The 24988-nt window shown below is 40.7% G+C and overlaps 1 protein-coding gene across 2 annotated transcripts in view; it reads right to left on the bottom strand.

Annotated features, from left to right (window-relative positions):
• The window catches only part of COL4A6 (collagen type IV alpha 6 chain), a 111889-nt gene that overhangs the window by 27603 nt on the left and 59298 nt on the right, over positions 1-24988 (bottom strand). Inside the window, exons 1-13 of one of the 2 annotated variants that reach the window (XM_033072116.1) lie at positions 15535-15592; positions 15309-15443; positions 14109-14153; positions 8439-8555; positions 7619-7687; positions 6722-6757; positions 6254-6316; positions 5581-5616; positions 5404-5445; positions 3869-3961; positions 2768-2821; positions 757-816; positions 248-292 (exon numbers count right to left, since the gene is read on the bottom strand). In XM_033072116.1, the coding sequence (XP_032928007.1) occupies positions 248-292; positions 757-816; positions 2768-2821; positions 3869-3961; positions 5404-5445; positions 5581-5616; positions 6254-6316; positions 6722-6757; positions 7619-7687; positions 8439-8555; positions 14109-14147 (654 nt within the window). In that variant the 5' untranslated portion in view covers positions 14148-14153; positions 15309-15443; positions 15535-15592. Of the gene's footprint in view, positions 1-247; positions 293-756; positions 817-2767; positions 2822-3868; positions 3962-5403; positions 5446-5580; positions 5617-6253; positions 6317-6721; positions 6758-7618; positions 7688-8438; positions 8556-14108; positions 14154-15308; positions 15444-15534; positions 15593-24988 lie in introns of those variants that run through there. The other variant, XM_033072115.1, reaches the window with a different exon arrangement.

Raw genomic sequence — 24988 nt, 5'->3', positions numbered from 1 at the left:
TTTCCTTGTCCCACACATTCTGCCCCCACTGTTTTCCCCTTCTAAAAAGTTATTGGCACCAAAACTATTAAAGTAACACTGGGAGAGATGCAGGATCTACTGTTTTTTGTGGACATTCTAATTAGCTTAACTATTTCGATAAGGCAGGTATATTTATCCGTCAGAGAACTGGAACCCACAATATAAGGAAGTCAGTAGATCTTAAGGGCTTCTGTAACTCTTAAGTACAGTAAAAAATAAATTTCACCTTTCTTCCTGGAATTCCTTCAGATCCATCCAGTCCCAAAAGACCCTAGAATACCAAAGACATTAACTTTTATAGGCTCCATCTCAGCTTGGCCAGGCTTCAAGTATCTCAGCATCAAATAATTAAAAATTAAAATTTTCAAAAGGAGAGGCTACCACTGCTTTTCTTATCTCACAATTATTAACAATAACAAGATAAAGAATTTAACAAAATAACTGATAAAAGCAGGTTTATCTTATTTAACCATTGTTTTTCTAATTGGCAGGTCAAGTTAAGGAAGTCATAGTGGCCTCAACTAACTAGGAATTTAGGTGTTACTTTGTAATCACAAATAAACCTTAGTGTGTTCAAGACTTTCTATCAGACAATTTATTCTGCACACCCAGAACAGAATGTCTTCATCTTCCTGTTGCATAGGAGCACATCACTGTAGGGAATGTGTCTGTTGATGAAAGGCCCACTTCACATGTTTGAAAACAGGTATTTAAAGAGTTTGTGAAGATACCTACCCTTCCACCAGGTAAGCCAGGCACACCTTTTTCTCCTTTTTCTCCAACACCTCCAAAGCCCTGAGGAAAAATCTCAACATTAAATCTCTGTAATCTGTTTGGAATAGAACAGCACATCCCTAAGTAAAGGGAACACAAACCCATTTATTTATACAAACAGTACAACAGCAAGACAAAGGGAACTGATTGTTTCTGCTGAGACTACTTAGCACCAGCGTAAGGGTCGGTCTGAAGTTTCCCTGATCTGACTCATGACTGTCTAAGATCAGAGACTAAGACCCCAGGGACCCCACATTGCTTTGGGCAGGAGTCCTGGTCTGGCCAGGGTGGATGCTTGCCAAGGACTGGCTGCAGGTGTGCCTGCCATGGTACACTGCTTCTGAACAGGCCATAGTGGGAGCGCCGTGTTTCTACACCTGCTTCTCAGAGCAATGGTCTCTGCACACAGCAGTCCATAGATCTCCCCATCTTTTGGCCACAGGCCACTCGCTTCGGAAAAGGACTATAAAAAGAAAACTTTCTGAAGAGACTTTTGAGATCTCCCCATGGGCAGAAGACGCGTCTGTTGGCTGAAGACCACGAGGACATCATCCCATCTGTTGGTAGCTATTCCTCATCCCCCTCTTTCTTTCTCTCTCTTTACTTTGTTTTCTTTATATCTCTCCCCTCCATCGCAAAAACTGAGTTGTTGGCACTCAATAAAAGTGCACTGCTGTTAAGTAAAAACTTTAGTCCCATGCTTTGTGTCTTTTGCATTCTGAGGTCAAATCAACTATCATGACTCCCACTTGAGTAGATTGTGACAACCAGGAAGAAAAGCTTCTATCAATCAGACCTGGCAGTATGTGCAGTACAGAACCTGCTTTATTCCCCAAGACTTCCATCCATTTGAACCCTGGCATATATTTCAGTACCAACTGTAAGTGACCCCATGTTACAGGCAGCAAAGACCTGCCAGTACTACTCTGTATTCTATTCTACAATGATAAATTATTTCAAGCCTCATTTTTAACAGCAGCAGCTCCAGGGAATGCTCAGAGCATGCTTTTCCCTTCCAAAGCCCAAGAATGACACAAAACTAGCATTTTCACCCTCAGCATTTGGAAAACTCAGCAAGAAGTATCAGAGAGAACACCAGGATTAAATTTCACAAGAGTTACAGTAGTTAAGCAATTTCCAGGATCCAATCTTAAAATATCTTACAGTTGTGGTTAAGTTTGTACATATGTTCAATTTCAGCAGCTTCAGTGGGTCTCTTGTGATGCATAAAGCTAACTATGCTCATAATGGAACATGTCCAGAAAGGCTAATAACAAACTGTGTTTCATGAACAGGTTTTTCTTGAACGTATTTCTCCTAAGAATATCTGTACACAGAAGAAATGGGCAAACAATTTACGTTATTAGTCAGAAGTTCCCAAAAGTATTTATTCCCTAAACTTATTGAAACAACCTCTGTTTACAAAAAGTTTTAAGCTGGGAAATACCTCTTTGGACTTCAGGAGTAAATCCATTTTCTTAATTCATATAGAGAAGATGCTGAGTTGATGAGCACAAATATTAAACAGCCCATTTTAACTGGGTATGTATATGGATAGAAAGAAAGATCTGCATGTGTTTTGGAGGTTTAAAATAAAATAACAGAAGATATGCTTAGATATAATAAAAGGGGAAAAATTAGGATTTTTAAAAATGTCTATGGGATAAGGAACACTGCCATCAAGTGGCCATGCCATTGGTAGAGCTCTGAGTAGGTCTCTGCAAACAGCAGGCTGAGAGTACTGAAATCTGGGCAGCTTTGTAAGGCTGTAGTAGGACAGCATTATATTCTTTGCATCTACAGAACAAAAAACTATCAGATTACAGTTACACTCTTCAAAAAGTCTTGTGAACATTTTTATCAGGTTTTCAAGTTTCTTTGGTGCCTAGAAACTCCTGTAGAGGCCTTGTGAGCTATTCAGAGGTTGCTGAACCCTATTAGGCACATGTTAAAAACAGTCCTCTGTCCTTACCGGGATGCCAGGCAGTCCTTGGTCTCCAGGGAATCCTTGAGGACCTGGCTCACCCTGGCAAGGGGAAAGAGACAAATGCAATGATCACTGTGCCTGTGAAAGCAAGACCTTCCCCTATCCACCTGCCATGCACATGACACCTAAAGCAAAGCTTTGGATTTTGTTTGCCAGAGAGTGCACTGGGTTTGTGTCACCATGTGCCAGATCAGAGGTTCTCAGCACAGTGCTGCTGAATCCTCTGGCCACTTCCTATGGCTTCAAATGCCACTGCCTATGGCTTCAAATGCCACTGCCTGAGAACTGCTGCTCCACTGTCCACAACTGCCACAAGTCAAACTAGAGGCATTTCATATTGTCATCTAGGAGACTGCAGCATGCACAGTGCTTCATGAAAGCAGCAAAATAACATATGATGAGCCAGCAATGTTTTCACAACTTTACTAACAAACCCAAGTGAGCCCAAAGGAATGGGGTTTGTTTGAGCCTCACCTCACACCAACGTAAATCGACCAAATGCAACAAAACTCTCATGACTTTACAGAAGGGCTCAGGCAAGGTCAGACTGGGCTCCCAAACCAGCCTGTTTAAGTCCCAGATTAATTCAGTGTGCCTAAATTGCATGTGTCTAGAGAATCTTTAACTCAAGGACCACACAGCTCTTCTAAAAACACTGATGACCTAAATACACATCTCAGTAATAACAATGTAAAGGTGACAAAATGTGATTATTTCAGAGTAGTGTGCACTAGGGCAAAAGAGCTGGAGCTTCCATTTATTTTTCTAAATTGATTTTTTTTTGCTTCAGCTGACACAATTTCACAGGTCCAACACAAACAAACTACAGTTCACTTATTTTTAGGATTAATAACAAAAACCTTTAAATAGCTTCCAGATTTCTTCTTCTGAGAGGTGTGTATTCTCTAGTGGTCCACAATGCCCTGAGTTATGAATATATTTATTCAATAACCATTTGACAGAATAAACTGGTTCAGAAAATTATGTTCATTTGGCAATATAACAGCCTTCACTGTTCAGTAATTTCATTCATTTTGAAAGAAAGACCATAGAAAGGGAGAGAGTACATAAACTGAATTTACAGACCTTTTCTCCTTGCTTCCCCTTTGGAAATCCCATGAATTCCAGTATTCCAGTGGATGGTGGGGGACCTGGGGGCCCAGGCAGCCCTACATCACCCTGTAGACAAAAGAGGAAGATATTAACATAGCAGACCATGTTTTGGTTTTCTATGGAAATGGCCTACAAATCAGAATCAAAAACATTTCTGTTGTATCTCATGTATATAAATCTGTGTGCCTGAATGCTGGCATGGGACTTTGGTCATGGAAATCAAAAGATCAGAAAAAAAAAGGTTCAGCTATTGAACCAACAGGAAAACATTTCAGAAAAACTTTGGGAAGAAATATGAAAGAAAATAAGAGAAGGAACAATTAGAATTGTGGAAGGAGAACCAATCAACAGAATCAAGTCCCAGACTGAGAACTTGAAGAAGCCCTATTTTTGACTGTGTAAATTCTGACACAGACTGCAAGACACTTATTTAGGATAGTGACACTATAAATTCATACCAGTTGACCCAAAGAATACAATAAAAGTCAGGAAGAATGAAGTCATTGGAATAACTCAATACAAGAGGTGATGGTCCAAAGAAACTGAAAAGTGGAGATTCAAAAGATGTCTAACGACCTCAGGTTTGAATAACCACGAAAATACTGCACTGACTTGAGATTTTTCCTTCTTCTTCGTCTTGGGTTGCAGTGCAGGATGCAACCAAAAGTGTGTATTCTATCACCATCTGCGGAAACCAGATAGGGCGGTGCAGTGTTCTTTATCTTTTCCATAACCCATCCTTTCTCCAGGGAGATATCTCCTGTTCATGGGCCATTGAGTCCCAGTGCACGACTGATAAAATTACTGCATCCCATGGGGAGATGCTCCAGCCAGGGGGAAGAGCCAAGCCTTTCCTACCTAGATAAAAACTGAGATTTGGAACACCAAAGTAGCCTTCTTTCCCCACTAGATTCCAGAGGAAAACCGGACCTTTCCACATCATCACTGGACCTTCGGAGGAAAACTGCATCCTTCTACAGGAGCACTGCTTCATCAGGACCACATCTGTCACTGCAGGAGGATCCAGCCACCATTTAATCACACCACTACCAGCACCCTGACTGACAGGGTGTCAGGTTGTATTCTGACTCAGTGTTTTGTTTTTTTTGTATTACTATATTTTTATTTTAATTTTCCTAGTAAAGAACTGCTATTCCCATTCCCATATCTTTGCCTGAGAGCTTATTAATTTCAAAATTATAATAATTTGGAGGGAGAGGGTTTACATTTTCCATTTCAGGAGAGGATCCTGCCTTCCTGAGCAGACACCTGCCTTTCAAACCTAGATATTCCTCTTTACTCAGAAAAGACTCCCATCCTTTTTAGTGTACCAACAAATAAGGAAGCAGCAAGATTCTTCGGTATTTAAACTGGCAGTCAATCCAAGAGAAGAAAAGAAAAAAGAAAATAAGAAAATGCTGGAATCTAGCCAATTCCTAGAGGATAAAGCTATGGTGGAACTCCGGAGTATTTCATGCTCTTTCCATATTAAAACAAGTTTCACTTACCTTTTCTCCTTTCTCTCCTTGAAAGCCTAATCCCATGTTACCCTAGGAGAGAAAAAAATTATTGATGGATGAATGAATAACAAAACAACAGCAACAATACCACCCCTATCATCTAAACCCACAGCATTGTTAAACCCCCCCAAAATTAAAAAGAAAACAGGAAAGGTAGCTACTTACTTTTGGACCTGGTGGCCCAGGGGGACCCACTGGACCCTAAATGTAAACAAGATCAAGATTTTATTCCTTTTGACTCAATTAGGATGCAAACAATTGGAGCAATGCTAGGATCTGCAGTGGTACCTGACCGTTCTTGCCTCCAAAGAAAAAGCAAGACACAAGCTCTCAAGTCTTCACATCTCTAATAGCACAGCTCTTTGGCAACATCGTTAGTTAAGAGAAAACTCCAACTTAAACCTAACAAGTTTGGTTTTACCTTTTCCCAATAGAAATTCTCTTGCAGGATCTTGAAAAAGCAACTCAAACATAGCTCATGACAACAGAGGCTCCAAACATCAGAGACCAGCCTATTCTCCCCAAGCCCTGAGATGAGAAAGTGCTCAGAACAGTGTGACGAGGTGTTTGCAGAGAGCACTGCAGAGCTCTGCTGAAGCCCTCGGTCATGTTTGCTGTTCTGGATTCTTCAGAGAGGAATCTTTGCTCTGGTGGTCAGATTAAACTACCCAAGAACGAGCATCCTATGCTAGACTGAGCTGTGCTCAGTCTTTTCAGATGCACAGGTTCTCTTGCTCATTGTCATGACACAAACACAAGGGAAAGGGAAGGGAAAACTGACAACAGTTTGAACTGTTCTATTAACAAGTGCAGCAGCACAACAGCAGAGGTCTCGTACCTGCAAACCTGGTAATCCTATCGGGCCTGCAGGACCTATTGGACCTGGAAAACCTTTTGGGCCCTGGAAAAAGAACAGAGGACAAATAGAATGTGTAGTATTTACTCCATCAAACCCTACCGAAAGAGAGTCTCAGCAGGAAACAATAAGCAATATTGCCTAGTTAAGTAATTTAAATATTAAAGCAATTTATTTCATATTATTAGATGTACTTTGAAAATGAAAGTCATAGAGTTCAATGGTAGAAGGGAGTTTGATTTGAAAAAAGAATAATGAAATAGGAAAAATTGGACTTCCTCTACCGTAGTGTGGATCCACTCATACCCCTACAAATCTACAACTGCTACTGGTATCACACATGTAAATATACTTCCCACTAATTTGAAAAGGATCCTTGAGAACCAATACCTGAAAACATACCTACTTAATATTGTTTGAAATCATTATTTTCCAAATTAAATAACTTACAGGAACTCCATCCAATCCAGGAAGACCATTTTCACCCTAAAAATCATAAATGCATACATAAAAATTATACAACATCATTGCAACAAACTATAAGAAACATAAATCCTTGTATAAATAGAAATATTTGCCGTTAGTTAATATTAGATCAAATGTAAATAGGAAAATATCTTGAAATTTGCGCTTCCATATTTTAATTGGGTAATGGAGACCTCTAGGGAAATTAGAACCATTTTATTTATGGGTAACAAGAGAAAATAAAGTGGCATAAAAAATAATAATTACAAAACCAATGAAAATACACTATAAAAGCTCTTACTATATGACTGCTATAAAATATGCAAAGGCATATCATCATAATATGAAAGTATCTTAATTTACCATAAATACAGAAGTAAATTAATAAAGATCTATTTTAATGTTAGGAACTTATGAGGGTACATAATGTGGATAGAATTTTATAAGGGTTCCTAATTTTAACCAGCCAAGTCAGTGTGAGAGGCCTTATATCATAAAGTTTTTAATATTTTCAATATTTAATGAAGTATGTATGTAAACTGAGAATGTAACTGATAAATTTCTAGTACCTTTCAGTACAAGAAACAATGAGAGGAAGCTGGAATCTCACAGTAGAAAGTTGTAACATGCACTGAGCAGTAACAGGATGAGCAATGTCCCAGCATACCAGTATGGGATGAACAAGTTCTCTCCAAAGACCAAGCAATTCCAGGTTCTGTGAGTATTCTGTGTTGTCATTAATGAAGTTATTACAAGGTCTTTTCCACACCTCTGCACTCAGACACTCAGGACTGATACCATGAGCAATCAAACCTGCAGCATTAGCCCTGCAACCTGTGGGACATCAGAGTTTCATGTACTGCATTTTCTCCTATATCTTACCTTCATTCCTTTAAGACTGCCTTGAGCAAAAACAGGTTCTCCTTTAAGGCCTTTTGGGCCAGGGTGACCCTGATTAAAAGTAAAAAAAAAATTTCCTGAAAAAATACTGCTTTTGTTTTGAAAGAACAGCTCATTAACATAATGAACAAGGCAAACTTCTGGCTCCCACTTTTTAACTGTAAAAGTATCACTGCTGCTTCGTTAGAGAAGTTGTGCTGTTATGAGAAGTAACGACTTTCTGCAGCTTTAGAAAAATAGGATTCTAAAAACATTTTTTCTGCTATTTTCCTGTTTATACCAGATTTCCCTTTCATTTTAGGCCTTTGACAACCAATTTGAACCTGCTTGACATGGTGTAGCTCCCCTGTTCATATACACATCAATGCCATTTAGAGGGACCTTGGGAGGCACGGGGGATGGGCCCATGTAACCCTCATCAAGTGCAAGACCCTAACTGAGTTGGGGCAATCTCAATCATGGATTCAGTCTGGACAATGACTGGATTTAAAGCAGCCCTGAAGAAGGACTTGGGGGTACTTGTAGATGAAAAATTGTCAGTGTGAGTTCACAGCCAAGACAAACACCCATATCCTGGGCTGCATCCAAAGTAGCGATGGCAGCAGGTGAGGGGAGGGATTTTATCCACAGGATCTTCATTTTATCCTCAGAGTGGATAAGAAAATTGAACTCTAACAACTCTAATAAATTCAGGATTCTTTGGGTTCTTCCTAAGAACTTGGCAGTTACTTCTCCAACAATGCCGCAAAAAGCAAATCCTGTTTTAGTGACTACAGAGCACCATATTTGAGTTGGGACATACAGGCAGTCCAGGCAGCCCAGGAAACCCATCTGGTCCAGAAATGCCACGACTGCCAGTGGTACCATTGCAGCCATCTAGGCCAGGCAGGCCTCTAGGTCCAGACTGCCCAGGGTGACCCTGTGTAAAGGGAGAGAGAGAGAATGACAAACAGGATCCATTATTTTGTTAGCAATACTGTTGTCCCCAGAACACCGATATCTTCCTTCCAAATGGTAACACAAAAAAAAGAATTGCACAACTCCCAACCAAGTTCAATGTATGGCAAGAGTGCAACAGAACAAGCTTCTTCAGCCAGCTTTGTTTATCCTCCCTAAAGGTTAACTCCTACAACATTGGCTGCATTCATCCGATTACCTTTTTCTCCAAGGGATAATTTTCTGAAGTACATAACTTGTGCATGAGTAGGTCCCAAAAGGGCAGTACTCATCCCACAGCAGTGTGAGCCATGTGGAATATAACAGTGTCAAACAGCACACAAGGGTGCACCTGACACCAGGAATGGAAGCTGCTCATGTAAAAGAAAAGGCAGAGGCAGACTCAACAATACTGAGCATTTATAATTCCAATCTGCTTGGAGTTTCAGTAATTTCTCTTCCTCTCCAGTGTGGATTCTTTCTTTTAATAGATCAACAGATGTTAAAGTTCCAGTATCAGGTCATTCAAGAAGAACAGCTTTATTTGTTATACTAAACATAAGACCTTAGGCAAAGCAACTGGGAGAAAGATCCAATTAAACTAACAGTATTTTAAAAAAAGTATTTGCAATGGTCAATTATTAATCAAGCAGAGCAAAATACAATTGCATCTAATTCTGATTTCACATGTCTTTTGCCCTGGTATAGCTCTGCTAATTTGGCTGGAGTTTACTCAGCATGGCACTAGTGCAAAGGAGATCAAAGTTTGGGGCTTCAGGTAGTTTCACTTCAGTGCCATATGAGCATTTGAGGGCAGAAGGCAGAAATGCCTTCTGGCAGTCACAATGCCCAAGTGTCAGGCAACTCCTTATTCTATACTGCTTTTCCTATAAATGTGTTCTGTGGCACTCAACAACATTATTTTAAGGCAAGAAGAAAAATTAAACTTCTGGAAATAGTATTGGTAACTTGACAGTTCTCTCCCTCCTCTGTACACCGGGACCTTGACTCATCCCAAAAGTACTTTTGTTTGATTCCAAAGATTCATCCTTAAGATATGGCACTAAGCAAGTTATGACTCACATTAGGAAAGTAAAAAAAAATAAACATGGATAAAATGGAGATAAAGCAGAACATTAACAATCTTTCATGCCTGACACTTAAAATAAACACATTTGCAAAGGTCTTCCCAGTCCAAGCCAATAGAATATACTGTGATGAAACTCAATGAGAACTTTGCAGTCATGTAAAGCCTTTTATCAAGCATCTTTAAATATCTTGAAAAAATATGGGAATGCTGTAATCTTAATTTTATAGATAGGAAGCTCAGGACACACAGTGGCAGAGTGATTTTCTCAAGGATGCAGAAAACTTAGGCCATAATGATGTAAATACTTGAGTTGATCTCAGCTTCTGCCAGGACAGCTATTCCAATTACACGTACCTCCTCCCTGGGCTGGTAGAGTAGCAAACAAACACAGCAGAGAAATAACTGTTCTGTTTCTTAATGGGGTTAATTTTCAGCCAGATCATTTGGTCCAGCTCATTTGGCAATTGCATTGAGATTTGTGCCAACAAAATCGAGAGAGATCTGATCTGCTTTCTGTCAGTCAAAAAGGCACAAACTGAATCAATGTCAAGTGTGTCTCAATGCACAATTAAGGCAGTTCACCCAGATAACTACAAATTTGAGATTTAACAAGGAATTAAATGAAGTCATCCTAAAGCATTGCCATCAGAGACCACTGCATTAACAGTACCAGTTGCTCTGATGATTAGTCTGCTTGTCAAAAAAACACATGTGGTGTGCAAGCAGGGACTTGCCAGGCCCTGGTAAAAAAACTGGAGCAGGCTGAAGCAGCATTTGCTGCCACTTACATTTTTCTTTTAGCAATTAATTAATTTGATCCATACATGATATCATAGCCAAGAGCATCAAGCCTCTGACAGGACAGGCACTGACTGCAGTCAGAGGTCAGAGTGGTCAGTGTCTAGCAGGGTTTTCACTTTGTTTACAGTACCAACAAAACCAGGAGCTATGTGGGACAAGTGCACACGTATCTGGTTACAGCACAAGGTAACCAGCTGCAAGGTTTAGTGAGGCTGAAAGGGCCAACATCTGCCCCCCAGTGTGAGACAACAGGGAGCCAAGCTGCTCCAGCTTTCCTGCTGGCCGAGAGCCAGCCCAGGGCACGCAGCTGCGGGGGTGAGCCACGTCCTGGGAAACGCTTTGGGTGAGATCTCCTAACCCTCAGACCAAGACAGCCTGTGAGAGGCCCAAAGGACTTTGGTATCCTCTTAAAATGGGAGCAGGGCTCACAGAGAGAGGATATAAAATATGCTGATCACAGTGATTTCTTATGTGTGCTAAATAAATCTGTGCCCCTGTCACTTAATCCCACAGCATCCATGTCTGTCATTCTGTGCCAAAGCATGACATAGTCTGATACACAAGCACACACACACATTCTGTGTCTTTTGCTTTAGGAAAACAATCCACAGGATCTCCTACTTCAAAGATAATCTGCAAGCAGAGTTCATAATATTTCGTTTTCAGACCCTTATCTGAGGAAATATTGAACATCCACAGCTGACTTACTTGAGAGTTGCTAAGTCCTGCCTTAAAAGAACCTTTTTCCCAGGGGTTTAAAATACTGATTTAAAGAGCTGTTTTGACCTGGAAAAGTGGTGGTTAATAGCTTAATTGCTCTCACCTCCTCTAATTCCTGTTTTGGCAGATGTGCCAATCGAACACAGGCATCTCGACTGACTAAGAAAGAAGACTTTCACAGAATTTACTTATATATGTCAGGGTGATTAGTTTACAGATCTGAGTTAAAACACAGGCTGGAGAGATGCTTGTGCTCTCTGTACTCACAAAAGAAGGCACTTGGTGTGAGACAGATAAGGAAACTTGAACTGGTTATCTGGGCCCTCTTTTATCTGACTCTTGCTCATGCACTGACACTGTGATCCCAAGGGGCCCCTTTTCCAAATCAAACAGTGAAAAGGCAATCCCAACAGGAGAGCTCCACGAATAATTAAAAACAGAGAAACAAATGCAATTAAGGATGAATACAAAACTAATTGAATAAAGAGCTTAAAGGGCTGCTAAGGCAAGTGGCCTTTCTACAGCCATCGCCAAGTGTTTGCATTTACTCCAGGAAGGTCGCAAAACTGCCTCTTCATATAGCTCTGGCTTTCATGGCACAGACAAGGGCTCACTATCATAAAAATATTTCCTTCTAGAACTCCTTGGACAGTTCATGAGAAGCTATATACATCTCCCAGCTTCAGTTTCAGCCTTTGCCAGAGGTGTCCTTGAATCTTGTCCTACAGGAAAAAATAAACTTCCCAAGTAGGGCTAAGGATTTGAGGGATTCTCCTACAGTATGACATGAAAGTCTAGCAATAAACACATGTAGCTGCTGTATTTACTAGGTTAAAGGGATTAGTCAGGCCAGCTGCAACAACATGATTTACCTGCCACCAGCAGTCCCCAAGGGAATTTTGTGGAATACCACTTCCCTCACAATCAACAGTGGGATTACCCTCTGAATAACGGCCTTGCCCATGGCCATGACTAAACTACACCTGCCCACACTAACACACCTGTACACTACAAACAATCTCTCTTCACTGGATGTGCAGATACAGCAATATATTTTTACTTCTCCCATCTTTCTCACACACACGTGCTCTCTCCTCTGCTCTGCATTTCACACATCCCTATAAAGTGCCTTTATTTGTATATACTTCACAAAAAATCTAATTTGCTCCCTACCCTGAAATGTAATGACAAAAGTAAAAATATTTACTCAAGCAGTGGCAGTTGCTACTTTCACCCTACAATGGAAGCATTTATCTCAGTGGTTTTAATGTAAACAGTATGAACAAGTTTCCATTTCCCCCTTTTCTGCCCTGCTGTGGCACAGAAAACTCACAGTGCTGAGCACTTTGCTATTCATGACCAGCAAAATCTGCTTCTTTCCCATTCACCCAGCTGCAGAATGTTGCAAAGCAGGGTAGATCTGCATATGCTGGAGGCTTTGAATCCTCTCATCTGCCTCCCCTGCTCTCTCCTTGGAATGCCTGTTGCTGCCAGCTACCTGGCAATGGCTGTTGCTGTATCTCTGCCTCCCCTCATTGTTGGGAATCCCCTTTCTCCAGAGACTCATCTAAAAAAATACCCTGAGAACAGCATGTTCCCACAGTGTGTTCAATTAAATTATGTGTTATAGGAACAGCTTGTGCTCTTCAGACCTGGACAGTTGGCTGGTGGTAAAAGGGAAAAAATAGCAGCTAGGGAGTAGAGCAAGAGAGAAAACAGGCAAGGATGAACAGAGGGGGACTAAAGGACAAGGGCCAGGAAGGAACTGGAATCAAACAAGCTCATTTACAAGGCCAACTGTGCATTTTCAGCCAATCTATGACAACAATTCAGTTTTTGATATGAAGTAAGAAAACACAGCTCAATTGTTGGAGCTCCTGGTCATCTGAGAAAGTAGGGAAGAGGAGAAAGAGTATGAGCATAGTCTGAAGGGACAATGACACACAGGATGGAAAAATGTCATCAAGAAAATAAAAATTATTGTAATATCAGAAGGAGAAAGCAGGACAAACCAAATAGTGTAGAAAGAACAAGGAAGTTTGGGGCAACTTCTAAAGCTGATCCAGCTAAAGTTCCCCTGAGATACAGCAACATACCTTTACAAAAATCACTGGAGAAACCAAGCGAAAGAAAGCTGGCCAAAACATATAGGCACATAATTTTTTGTCTCTAGAATGTAAAGTTCCAAAGAATGAAAGAAACAAAAAGTTCCTGATGGTCAGGAAAAGTGGTTACCTACCTGTCACCTGATCTAAACCAGGACTAGAACCTAGAAGAGAATTAAGGGTTATCTGGAGGGCCTCAGCTCTCATCACTGTTTTCATTCATGTCGTAGCAAAAGATGATTGAGGGTATCAGCTATCACATGAAAGGCTACTACAAAGTAAAAGTGAACAATCGTCTCTCTGTGTCCCTGATCAGTAACATGAGAACCAAGAGCTTTAAACTGCAGAAAGAAAGAATGAAGTTGGGCATCAGCAAAGCTTTTCTAATAGAGAAGTTAGTCTCCATCATCGCAAGGTTTTAAGGACTGGCTAGGAGACACATGCTAAAAATGGCCTGAGCACAGCTCATCATGCCTGTTTGACTCCCAAAGGTCCCTTTCAATTCTGCAAGTCTATGATTTTATGATACAGTGTTTTTTAGGCAGTGCTGAGGGAGCATGGTGCTGAAAGAAGAGCTAATCAGTCATGCAAACGATCCCCATGTAACTCAGGCTCGCTTTCTGATATGCATCCACTCCTTGTTGTCTTACAAAACAGCATGGAATCACCAGGCAGATTAACAAACATGGCCATTTTCCTCCAGATAGGAGCAAGCAATTGCAAGGTACCCTTTGCATGTGCTAGGAAAATCTAATCATGTTCAGGTGCTTTTAGCTGTGATTACCACTCTGGTGATTTATATTTACATATGCAAACTTACTGGGATCCCGTTGATGCCCTGAAATCCTGGAACTCCCATTGGACCCTGAAGAAAAAGAGTACACATTATATTTCACTTCATCAGTCTGTGTATTTCAGTTACCTGGGAGATATTTTTCACTCCAACACTTTCAGTCTTGGACTTCTGCTTTCAAAACCAAAAGGAGCAAACTATCTCATGCAGATTCTCTCAGACCACAGGGGTCAGTGAATACAGGAACTGAACATCTGAGCCTGACTGGATGCCAAATGAGTGTTTCAGGAACGTTTTAATCAGGCAATTTAAAGTAAAAATATAATCTTCTACTGCACATCTGGGGAAAACAAGATGCCAGGAAAATAAACAATGTGCTATAAACTTAACCCTTTTCTTTCCAAGAGTTGCAACAAAACTTACATATTGTTTCTGTCTATACTAGGACAGGACCCCCAGAGATATGCAGACCACTGCATTAACTTCAGACTGCCCAAGCTGCAAGTAATCACCACACCTTGTTGCTCTGCTCTGAATAGTAGCAAAACAGACTGTGTAAGCAGAACACCCAGCCTAAACTGTTCTTGCTTTGGAAAGGTGAAATATATTTCTCCCACAAGGGCTGAAGAGAGAGAGAATCTTATGGCACATTGATATTGCATATGTACCATTTCAGGGGATAGAAATTGTTCCAGAGTAAATGGAATATTTTCAGTGTAAATAAATTGTTTCCAGTCTTGCATACTACATTCATTGACACCTACACCTTATGGGATACTCCATGTATTATGACATAGTTTATTGTATTCTTTTTGTTAGAAATAACTTTGCACCTGCAAAACTGAACTGCAAATTTTGTTTAGTACCCATTCTTTTTGATTACTAGACTCCAACTCAGGATCTTCTACACAGGAACCAGCCCCATGTCTCCCTGAAAAGAGTGTGAATAATAGCCATCTACCCCTGCACATGTCAAGTGACAGACTACCTGTAACAGCAATATTCGTTTGGGTGTGGTTCACCTACCAGGATGGCTATATTGTTCAGCAGTTTTAGCATCTGTATTCTCAATCAAAAGTAAATGCAAACAATTCTCTAAAGATGCTGTTGAAATGCCATTATATTTTTATCCCTGGACATATAGCCCAAGATTATTTTTATTCACTCAAAAATATGAAGAAGGCCATAGAACTATTGCAGGGACAGAAAAGTCACTGTTGAGCCTACCTTGTCACCCTTCTGTCCAGCTGGTCCAGGAGGGCCCACTGCTCCTCTCTCACCTTTTGCTCCAGGCAAACCTTCTGGGCCAGTAAATCCAGGTGCTCCTATTGGTCCTTGAAGCCCAATCAGTCCTGGTCTACCCTAATATACATTGAAAAAAAGTCAATGCATCATGTCCACAAACTCCTTTGTAATTACTCTTTCCAAATCAACTTTTAACGCAATTTCATACCTCTCTGGGTAGTTAGGACATCCTAAAGTTTTCCCTGTCCATTGTCCGATGAAGGCTACACACAGGACTCAAGATGGGGCCACATCAGCCGAGCAGAGCAGAGAAGGGCAACCACCTCCCTAAACTGGCTGCTGCTGATGATGTGCTGAAAATTCCTCCAGGATCAAATCCAACCTTTGACTGAATACCACCACACACACTAAACCATATCGCCAAGTGCCACATCTCTTCATTTCGGAATAATTCCAGGCACTGTGACTCCACTACGTTCCAGTTCTTAACCACTCTTGAAGTGAAGAAATTTTTTCTAATACCCAACCTGAGTCTCCCCTGGCCCCACCTGAGGCCATTTCTCTTTGTACGGTTGCTTTTTGTTCGGAAGAGGCTGATCCCCACCTCACCACAACCTTTCAGAAAGAGATGAGGTCCCCACTGGGTCTCCAGGGTAACAAGCCCATCTCGCTCAGCCGGTTCCCGTCAGACACGCGCTGCAGAGCGCTGTGCTGTTGCGCTGCTGTGCTCCCGTCTCCGGACGCGCCGCAGCAGGCATTGCGCTGTCCCTGCGGGGTGCCGGGCGCGGTGCGGTGCCGGGCGCTGCCGCCAGGGGGCGCGGCCCCGCTCTGCGCTCTCCCCGCGGGTCAGGCTCAGCCAGCCCCGAGCGCCGCTCTGAGCTCCCAGAGCATCGCGGAAATGCAGCTCCTGCCATTCCTGCTGCCAACACCGTGCATTGCACAAAGGCACCCGCGTACAGAATCTAGATTTACAGTGAATTAGAATGGAGGAGGGAGTTTAAAACCCCCACACCTTGATAATTCCACCATATAATCCCCCCTCCTTTCAATTCTCATGTCCATGGAAGTGTGCTTCCCTTCTACTTCCCTAACGCAGTAAAACAGCAGAAGGAATGCAGCTCCCTGCTGCAAGTGTTTTAGAAATCTCAGCTGGAGACATACAAAGCCCTGACTCATGGCTTGGCAGGTAAAAGACTTTATTGTTAATTTAAAAATGCATTGTTACACGTTTAAAATCAAGCAAAGTGAAACAAACTGTATGTGATTTTAAAAATTCTTTTTCCAGGATCATTTTTAGTACCTTTTTAGGCTGAAATATTTTTTCCTGTATTCTATGTGTCTTCATTGTTGGAGCCCTGAGTTTTCTTTTAATTGCAACAATTCTCCCATATCACTCTTTCTGTTGTGATTGTCTCATCCTGGCCTTGTAACTGAGGTCAAGGGCATGCTTGATATTTCATATCTTTTCTGTCTAGACACTGCCCATAGTGTGCACTTCCAGAGGCACAGACTCACATCTGAAAAGGCTTTTATGTTGAATATTTTTAGCTTTCTTCACTATGAGCTAATTATCAATGGAATCCTTTATATTGGAAACTATATAATCAGAACATGAATCCCCAAATCTTCAGTGATCCTTGGCAACCATATACAACAAGAAACATAATCATGTGCTTTGCTCTCACTTAAAAAAGTTAAATCTGAGACCGAATTTCCATAATCAGAAGCAATTCAGAGGCTTTCCGGCAACAATTCACTCACAAAGCATGGATTGTGAACTATTTACCTCAAGGCACCACAGCAGTGCTGAGGCATAACCTAAAAATGGGCACATTACACTTACAGACTTACTTACCTCTCACAAAAAAAATTGTATCCAAGAGCCCATCAGATTTGTAGAGAAAACACACTGTGAATTCCTCTTTGGTTTGAATTGCTAATACATCTGTATTCCATTAGCTTGATTGCCTGGTTAATGACAATGTTTCACAATGACTGGAACTGATGGGAATTAACATTTTAGGAGGCTTTTGTTTTGCTCTGCTGCAGGTGGCTCTGAGAAAAATATCTAGACTGGAGAGCAAAGACCAGAAACTACATCTTCTGCTTGTGTTTGGATGAGCAGCTCTCTGACAGAAGAATTAAATATGCTCTCTGTAATTTCAGGGCCCACAGATAATAACTCTCTCCTGCATTAGTGCCCTACAAGAAAGATTTTAACAGCACTGGAAGATTTTGTCCAGTGCCTTGGAGTGTCACTAAAGCATAAGGACACAGTGAAGTGCTTCTAATCTCTCTGATAATGTGATTATGCCATGATAATCAGGCTCTCAAGAATTCCCACTGTTTCTTTTGAAGTCTGTGTGGATGGAAATAAAGTTTTCTATGCTGAAACAAAGGACTTGCCTTCACTGCTAAAAAAACAGTATTTTTTGTCACTTAGCAGCACTCCCATGAACTGTTCCAAGATTAGAGCATTATAAAGAGCAGGCACGGTGGCATGCAGGAGCAGTTTGAGGATAACAGCACAATGAAGACTCAGGTTTTACTCTAAGGTAAACTTACAGAGCTCTATGCCAGGTGGAACTTCTGTCTGACCTCAATGCACTTACCTTGTCTTTTACTGTGCTTTTGCACAGGATAAAAAGAATAAAACATCTCTTAGCAGTGAGGACAAGCTGAAATATGAAATGTGGATTACATCAAACAAAAGATACAATGAATCAACAGAGCTCCCTATTTTTAATGTTCAACATGTATTGCACAGTAGGCTGAAGAAAAGCCATTAGCAATTAATGCAAGCAGTATCATTTTGTTTTCCCAGGTGTATGACAATTGTTTTTAAAAAGAAGAAAATTATAAAATGCCAATAACACCAAAAATAAAACCAATGAAATTACTGAGACTTATGAATGTTCTCTCAAATACCCAGTAGAATTTCATATATTTGAAATCTATGACTGCATTAGCAAACAGATTTGTGCACCAGGCTTTTACAATGCAGCAGCACTAAATGAGATTCCTGTCTGTAATGAATATGATTCTGGTAAAAATAATAGGTTTTTTTAACATACTTAGGCATTTTCATAGATAATTTTGGATTCTGAGCAAGTTTGTGTCACAAGTTCTGCATGACTCATATGCATCTCTGTTACGCACATATCGATTATGTGTGTAAAAAGCACACCATTACAAATACACATCTGGCTCAGATATTCAGGTTTCCACTCTCAATATGTGGTAAGCAAGAACAAAAAATGCCCAGAAAAGGAACCTCCCATTGCTTCTGAGTCACCACACTGCAGAAGGCAGTAAAACCAAACAGCCTGAAAGTGTAATTCGATGCAGTGTCTTTCAAGATGGAGAAGGTTCTGCAACATGTACCTTCTTCCTTTTAAATTCATCTGCATCCCAGGGTGTCACGAGGAAAGGCTTGTGCAATGGGTAATGATGGGGCCTCTGCTGCTGCACAATCCAACTCATCACAGTTTCTCTATTGTCCCTACCCCTTTTGCCAGCTCTAATACCCCACAGAAATTTTCGCCCACTGAAGCAGAGCTGCTACACATAGCATTGCAAATTCCAAACATTCTTTTATTTCCCATTGCCTCTGTGAGCTTGGAGAATAAAGCGTAAATCTATTTGATTTGTCACTGTGTAAAGGAACACACGTGGAAGTGGTATGGAACCACTGGATATGCCCCTTATTCCTCAGACAAAAAAAAAAAAAACAAGTCTATGCTTACTTGGGGAACAATTCAACTGGCCTAAGTCACTGTCGAATACCAACTCAGTGATTCATCACCATAAAGAACACTGGAACCCACTAAGATAAATCCAGCAGCTCTGGTAACTAAGCAGAAAATACTACTGATCAGGAAAGGCAGAACTGATTCCTATTTTTGTTAGTAAATTTGTAGACTGCCATAGTTCAAGCAGCAAAGCACTATTCATTTTCTAAGCAAGATTAAGGTCCTGTGTTGAAAAGAGCAACTGAATTTATATATGCTCATTTATGCTCAACTGAATTTATGTATGCTCATGTCTTCTGAAACTAACATAATTTCTTCTCTATGAGAATTCAGTTACCAATTCTTTTCTATTCCTTCAGCAGTTGTCGTCCCCATAAAACATGTTTTATTGACACAAAAAGATTGTTAGTGAAATATTTACTTCATGAGCAAATGCTTTGTAGCTTGAAGCACCTTATCCTTGTTTGATTACATAAAGGTGAACCAAACAGCCAACCATTAACTCATTTCATTATAGCTCTAAACATGCATGTTCTCATATACTGCATATTGTAAGCCTGAAACTTTTAAGAGCTATGTACCCAATTCCTGTTGGACAGGACAGCCTGTACAAGTGACTGGTCCCTCAAGATGCACTTTCACACAGACAAATTGCATTTCCCATTTAAACCAGAATATTCTCTCTGATGAGTGGCACCAGGTTACAAAAGTTGACCTGTGGAGACCCTAAAAGGCATTCCCCGGTTAGAGAGACATAAGAGTCTTATCTCATAGCAAACCCCTGTTCTGTTCCTCGGGTCAGTCCCCTGCCTCTCCCTGTCCCTCAGTCTTTGGTCACTCCCATCCTGTTCTCCTGTTGCCCCCATGCCCTAATCCCACCCTTGTGACACCCCCATGTCCCCTGGTAATTGGTCTCTGACGCTTCTTTCCCTGCCCTGCTCATCCCATGTACTTAACTGAGACCCTCAGATCAGGCCTTGCCTTTGTCTCCAAATCCTGGACTGTGCACACACATGGCTGCAATAAACATCTCTGTGAAACCCCTGCAAAGGCCCTTCCTGCTGCTTTACCTGCACCCATCTCACCAAGCACCCTAACTAACACTGACCCAGGAATATCACCCGGCTCAGATGAGGGGTCAGTTGGCGACTCACCAGGGCAAGGCAGCCGTGTCCACTGGGAGCAGCACAGCCTTGGGCCAACCTTCAACTTTCTACATCCATTTCCTCTCTTCTCCTTTTTGGTCTGCCCTGCCTTCACAGCAAGATTCCCCAGCACTGGTTCTCTCTTGGCTAGATAGACAGTGAGTAGCACAACACAGTCCTGCTCTCAACTGGGGCCCCACAGTTCCACTGTAATAATAATAATTACTGATGAAAACATCTTCACTGTTTTCCTAAATTACAGGTCAGGTATCCAGTGCCTTGCTCACATTCCACAGTAAGTAATTATTGTCCCTACTGAAAAACGCTTTGTACTTTTAAAGAAAATTATTCTTCAGTTTTTCTTCTAAAAACTTAGGGGAAGTCCCAAGTTAAAAATGGCTCCTTTATTTCTGTCATATAATTCACTGTTCCTCTACACAGCTTTTTACCTACACAGCATGAGAAGAATACAAAGAACTATATATGCACACAGAAATAATGGACTAGAAAAAAATCCTGAAACAATCCTGCTTCATTCAGCATCCTCCCAAAAATGCAATTGTTTGGGTATTTTTCTGTTTTGTTGTCTGTTTAAGGAAGGATATTAGGGTGATAATTTTTTTTAAAATCTAATTTTAACAAAAGAGACAATTTTTTCATGTACTATGTGAAATTCCTTAGTGTCACAATGCCTTTCAGAAGTTTTGTGTTTATGCAAAGCAGCCTTTGGCATGCTCACACTGCCCACTATCAAGGCTGCTCTGGTCATCTCAGGACCAATCTTTTAATGTAGTAATGAGCAACTGCAGGCTGGGTCTCACAACAATTTTAAATTTTAGTTCATGTGATAAACTCCATTTTCAAAAAATACTTCTTTTATTTCCACAAAGCCTGACTAGACATGACTGCAAGTAGAAAATCTAGGTGATAAAAAATGTGTGTGCATGTATATATGTATGTCTATATGTATGTATATATGTATATCTATATATATATAGTCTTGCACCCTATTTTTAACTGCTTAAAAAATTATTGAAATTTGATTCCACAAGTCATTTGATAAACCCAGTACTTCAGTAACAAAGTTGCAATGAATGGTTTACCACATTATAAACATACATCTATGAACCCTAGACAATTTTAAAGAATATTTTAATTTTAATTGGATATTTAAATCTATTAAAAGTTTGTTCCTTAGAATGGTTGATTTCCAATTAAAAGCTTTCATGAAACATCCCGATTCAATCAATTCCACATATTTGTTATTTGTATTCAGAACACACAAAGAGACCTCATACAATTATCTTTTCCCAACCATGGACATTGCCAGGAGTGACTTAATATTAACTGAGAGTAATTATTCCATTTTATACTTCACAACTTTCTGAAGCAACTATGAAAAGAGTCAAAAAGCATGACTTTAACTTTGATTGCTTTTTTGCTTTGATGTTGTGAAAGGTCCAAGTTAGATAAGAAATAAGCTCCTGTGGAAAGGCTCCAGGCCACAGGGAGCACAGATAACATGAAAGCCTGTCAAAGCCCCTTGTGGGCTGTCACATCTGTGTGAGAGATTCACCACTGAGGCAACAGCTTTCCTGTGCTGAGCTCCAGAGAGGAGGGGAGCCATGGGCAACACCCCACAAGGATGGGCACTACAGGAACAGAAAGATTTGAGTTATGGAGATTTTTTAAAATAAAGAACAAGCAGAAGGGTTTACAAAGCAGAGTGATGACACATTGTATTTCAATTAAGCAAATAACCAATGCATGAAAATTATGAGTTAAAGCTTATTTTTAAGGAGACACATTATATATTTGAATTTAATTTACTTGCCTTTTTCATCATCATCAGTCAAAATTATGCCTTTCTTGAGCAGAAAAAAAGATTTGCAGAGACTAGTTCCTGATGAATTGCATTGCAGAGTATCACCAGAGCCAAGGTGATCACCCCTGAATCCCCAGCTTACCCACTGCTTGTTTAAGCCAATTGGCCATGCATTTCAGGTGATATGTGATTATCTAAAATTAAATTTTTTGTTATTTGCCACAGCAAAAGGGTTTTTTTTGCTACCTTGACTGACATCTTTAGGGCCTTTTTGTGTTTTCAATTGGCAAAGTAATACAAGCTTCATACACAAACAAAGACAAAGAAGGCAACACACGAGACTGACAACAGGCTCTCTTCTGAAATCATGCACATGTTTAAGCCAGAATTAGAGGCAGCTGAGGAAATGAGACATGAAGGAGAAGGTAACATAGACAGGAACTGCTGCTGCACCTCATGGAGCTCTGGCACTACATTACAGTCATCAGCATTTCAGCATTAATAAAATAGGGCTAATATTTAAATACTTGATTATGAAATATTAACAAAAATGCTGAAGCAAGTGAGATCTAATTGACTGGAAATTACTTATTTCCATATTTAAACTAAGCTTTTTTTTTTTTTAACAGAAGAGCATAGTACAGCCAAAGGTTTGAATGGTTTATGAGATTTTATGGTCTTTTGCAACCTCAGTTCATATTCTCTCCCTCAAGCTTTCAGTGCCTAATCTCTGAAAAATGTTTTAGAAAGCCTTTACAGTTCCCTGACCTGTTCACATAGGACAGCAGCTGTCATAACATTTTCCTGCCCTTAACTGAAGGAAGATAATTTGAGTATTGTGTTCATCTCTTGACCGCAGAGTAAGTCCTGAGCTGAATTTTAATACAGAAGAGTTAGTTATTTCAGAAGACAATACAGGGTTGCCCCAGAACGTCTTTCCATTCTCCTGATGGCTGTGCAGGAAAGTAGACAAGGTAGCATATGCCCATTAATTTTCTTCCCATGATGCACACAAGTCGTCTTTGATGAGAGATGGGCGGTGGAAATGACCAAATGGCTGCTCCTTGGCAGTCAGTCCCCAGAAGGGGAGGTGGGAGATGCAAAGCCTCTCTCTCCCCTGCCTCTGGCTGCCATGAGCACATATGTGTGTATATGTGTGTATATGCATCATCTCTCCCACACATTTGGTAAGATAAGCAAGTTGTTGTTCACAAACAATTTAAAGGGGTTTTACTTAACTCATTACTGAGGAAGATACAACGCTAATCACAGATATTAAACAAGTCTCCTGGGGAAATCAGATGTTGAATCGAAGTGATTTCATGGGCAGCCACATCAGGACTGCCACCCACAAAACCACAGCTTCTGAATCTCCTTAAGGCAGCCCCTAAAACACACAACATTCAAGGACCTGCTATGGGCTCATAGGAAAGAAGAACATGCAGTGTTGTGTTATTTTCCCTTCCACTTATCCCTAGCACCCCAGAGAACAAACCAAAGAAAAGCTCCATGTGTTTCTAAAGAACTGTTTAAGTGAGCAGTGACAATGAACTTGCTCCCTCCCCCTCTGGCTGGCATTTCCAAGCTGCCTTCCCCATGGACTCCAGTGACAGAAGATTCATTGTTGCAAAAAAAATGTTGTCAGTGGAAAATTAGCGGTATTAACTAGTGCACTGAACAAGTGAAATCCTGCCAGTGTCAGGCCTGTTAAGACTATTAAAAGGACATTGTATCTAGAAAGGCAGGGAGGGTTCAGCCACATGCTGAAGGCGAACAGACTCCAAACATCCACAGGGTCTTCTGTGTCCAGATCTGTTAATTTGCTTTGGGCTCTTCTCCAGTTCTTTCCAACAAACCCATTTTTTTTTTAAAAAAAGTTTAATTCCCCTTTGCAAGCAAAGGCTATGAAAAGTTAATGTCTCCTCACGTGACTCCCTACCTCTTTCTGCCTGGGAATGGGAAATCAGGCATGGTCAAGACATGTCCTGCTCCTTCAATATGCAGAGATAAGGAGATAACTCAGAGATAAGGAACAGACACATAGGTGTGAGAAGAAGATAGGGAACAGAAGCTGCAGAAGCCCTTTCTGCTCTGTGGATAAACCAGAGAGCTTTCCTTTTTCCTCATGCTGTGGGAACAGAGATGTCCTCTTGTACCAGAACTTCCCCAAACATGAGATTGAACCAGTAAAGAAAGGAACAAGGATGAAGAAAACAGTAATGAATAAAACAAGAACCCTTTGAGGTTTCCATGAACAGGAATAGTCACAGCCCTTACCTTACATGATGCTTTCTTGGCCTTTCTAAAGGGCCTCATGCTGGAGACAAAAAGTACTTCATGAATCTTCTAGAGAAACTTCACACACTAGAGTTTTTTATTGCAGTTTAACCTACAGATAAGCTATTCACAGCTTTCGTTTCTTTCAGCAATGAAACTAAGTTTCCACTCCATTTAAATCCTGGCAATTTTCCTGGGGAACCCATTTCCACAAGATGCAGCTAAGACGAGCAATCTAAGAGTACAGTAATTTCACAACTATAAGGCGCACCGGATTATAAAGCGCACTTCCAGGTGTCGGCAAATTTCCGAACTTTTGCCCATCTATAAGGCGCACCGGACTATAAGGTGCACTTCTGGGTTCGGGCCAAAATTTTAGTCAAAAGGATGCACCTTATAGTCGTGAAATTACTGTATTTTTACAGGGATAGCCACACTGAGGAAAATGTACAAGGGAGATGTACAAGAACAGTTGCAAAAACATCACTTAAAGACTTGAAGCAAAGATTTAGTGTCTCATGCTTTTCTAGAAAGAAACCACCCACGAATCAACAGGAGCCAGGAAGAAGTTAAAGGGTACCAATCCTTAGGAGAATTCCTTTGTGCTCACCAGCTGGGTTCCCTGCTAGGCACTGGAATGGACACACAAGATCATGCCCTGAG

The sequence above is a fragment of the Catharus ustulatus genome, chromosome 14 (assembly GCF_009819885.2).
Source record: "Catharus ustulatus isolate bCatUst1 chromosome 14, bCatUst1.pri.v2, whole genome shotgun sequence".
Classification (NCBI taxonomy): domain Eukaryota; kingdom Metazoa; phylum Chordata; class Aves; order Passeriformes; family Turdidae; genus Catharus; species Catharus ustulatus.
The sequence above is the reverse complement of the archived record's forward strand: the minus strand, read 5'-3'. Positions and strand labels throughout refer to the sequence as shown.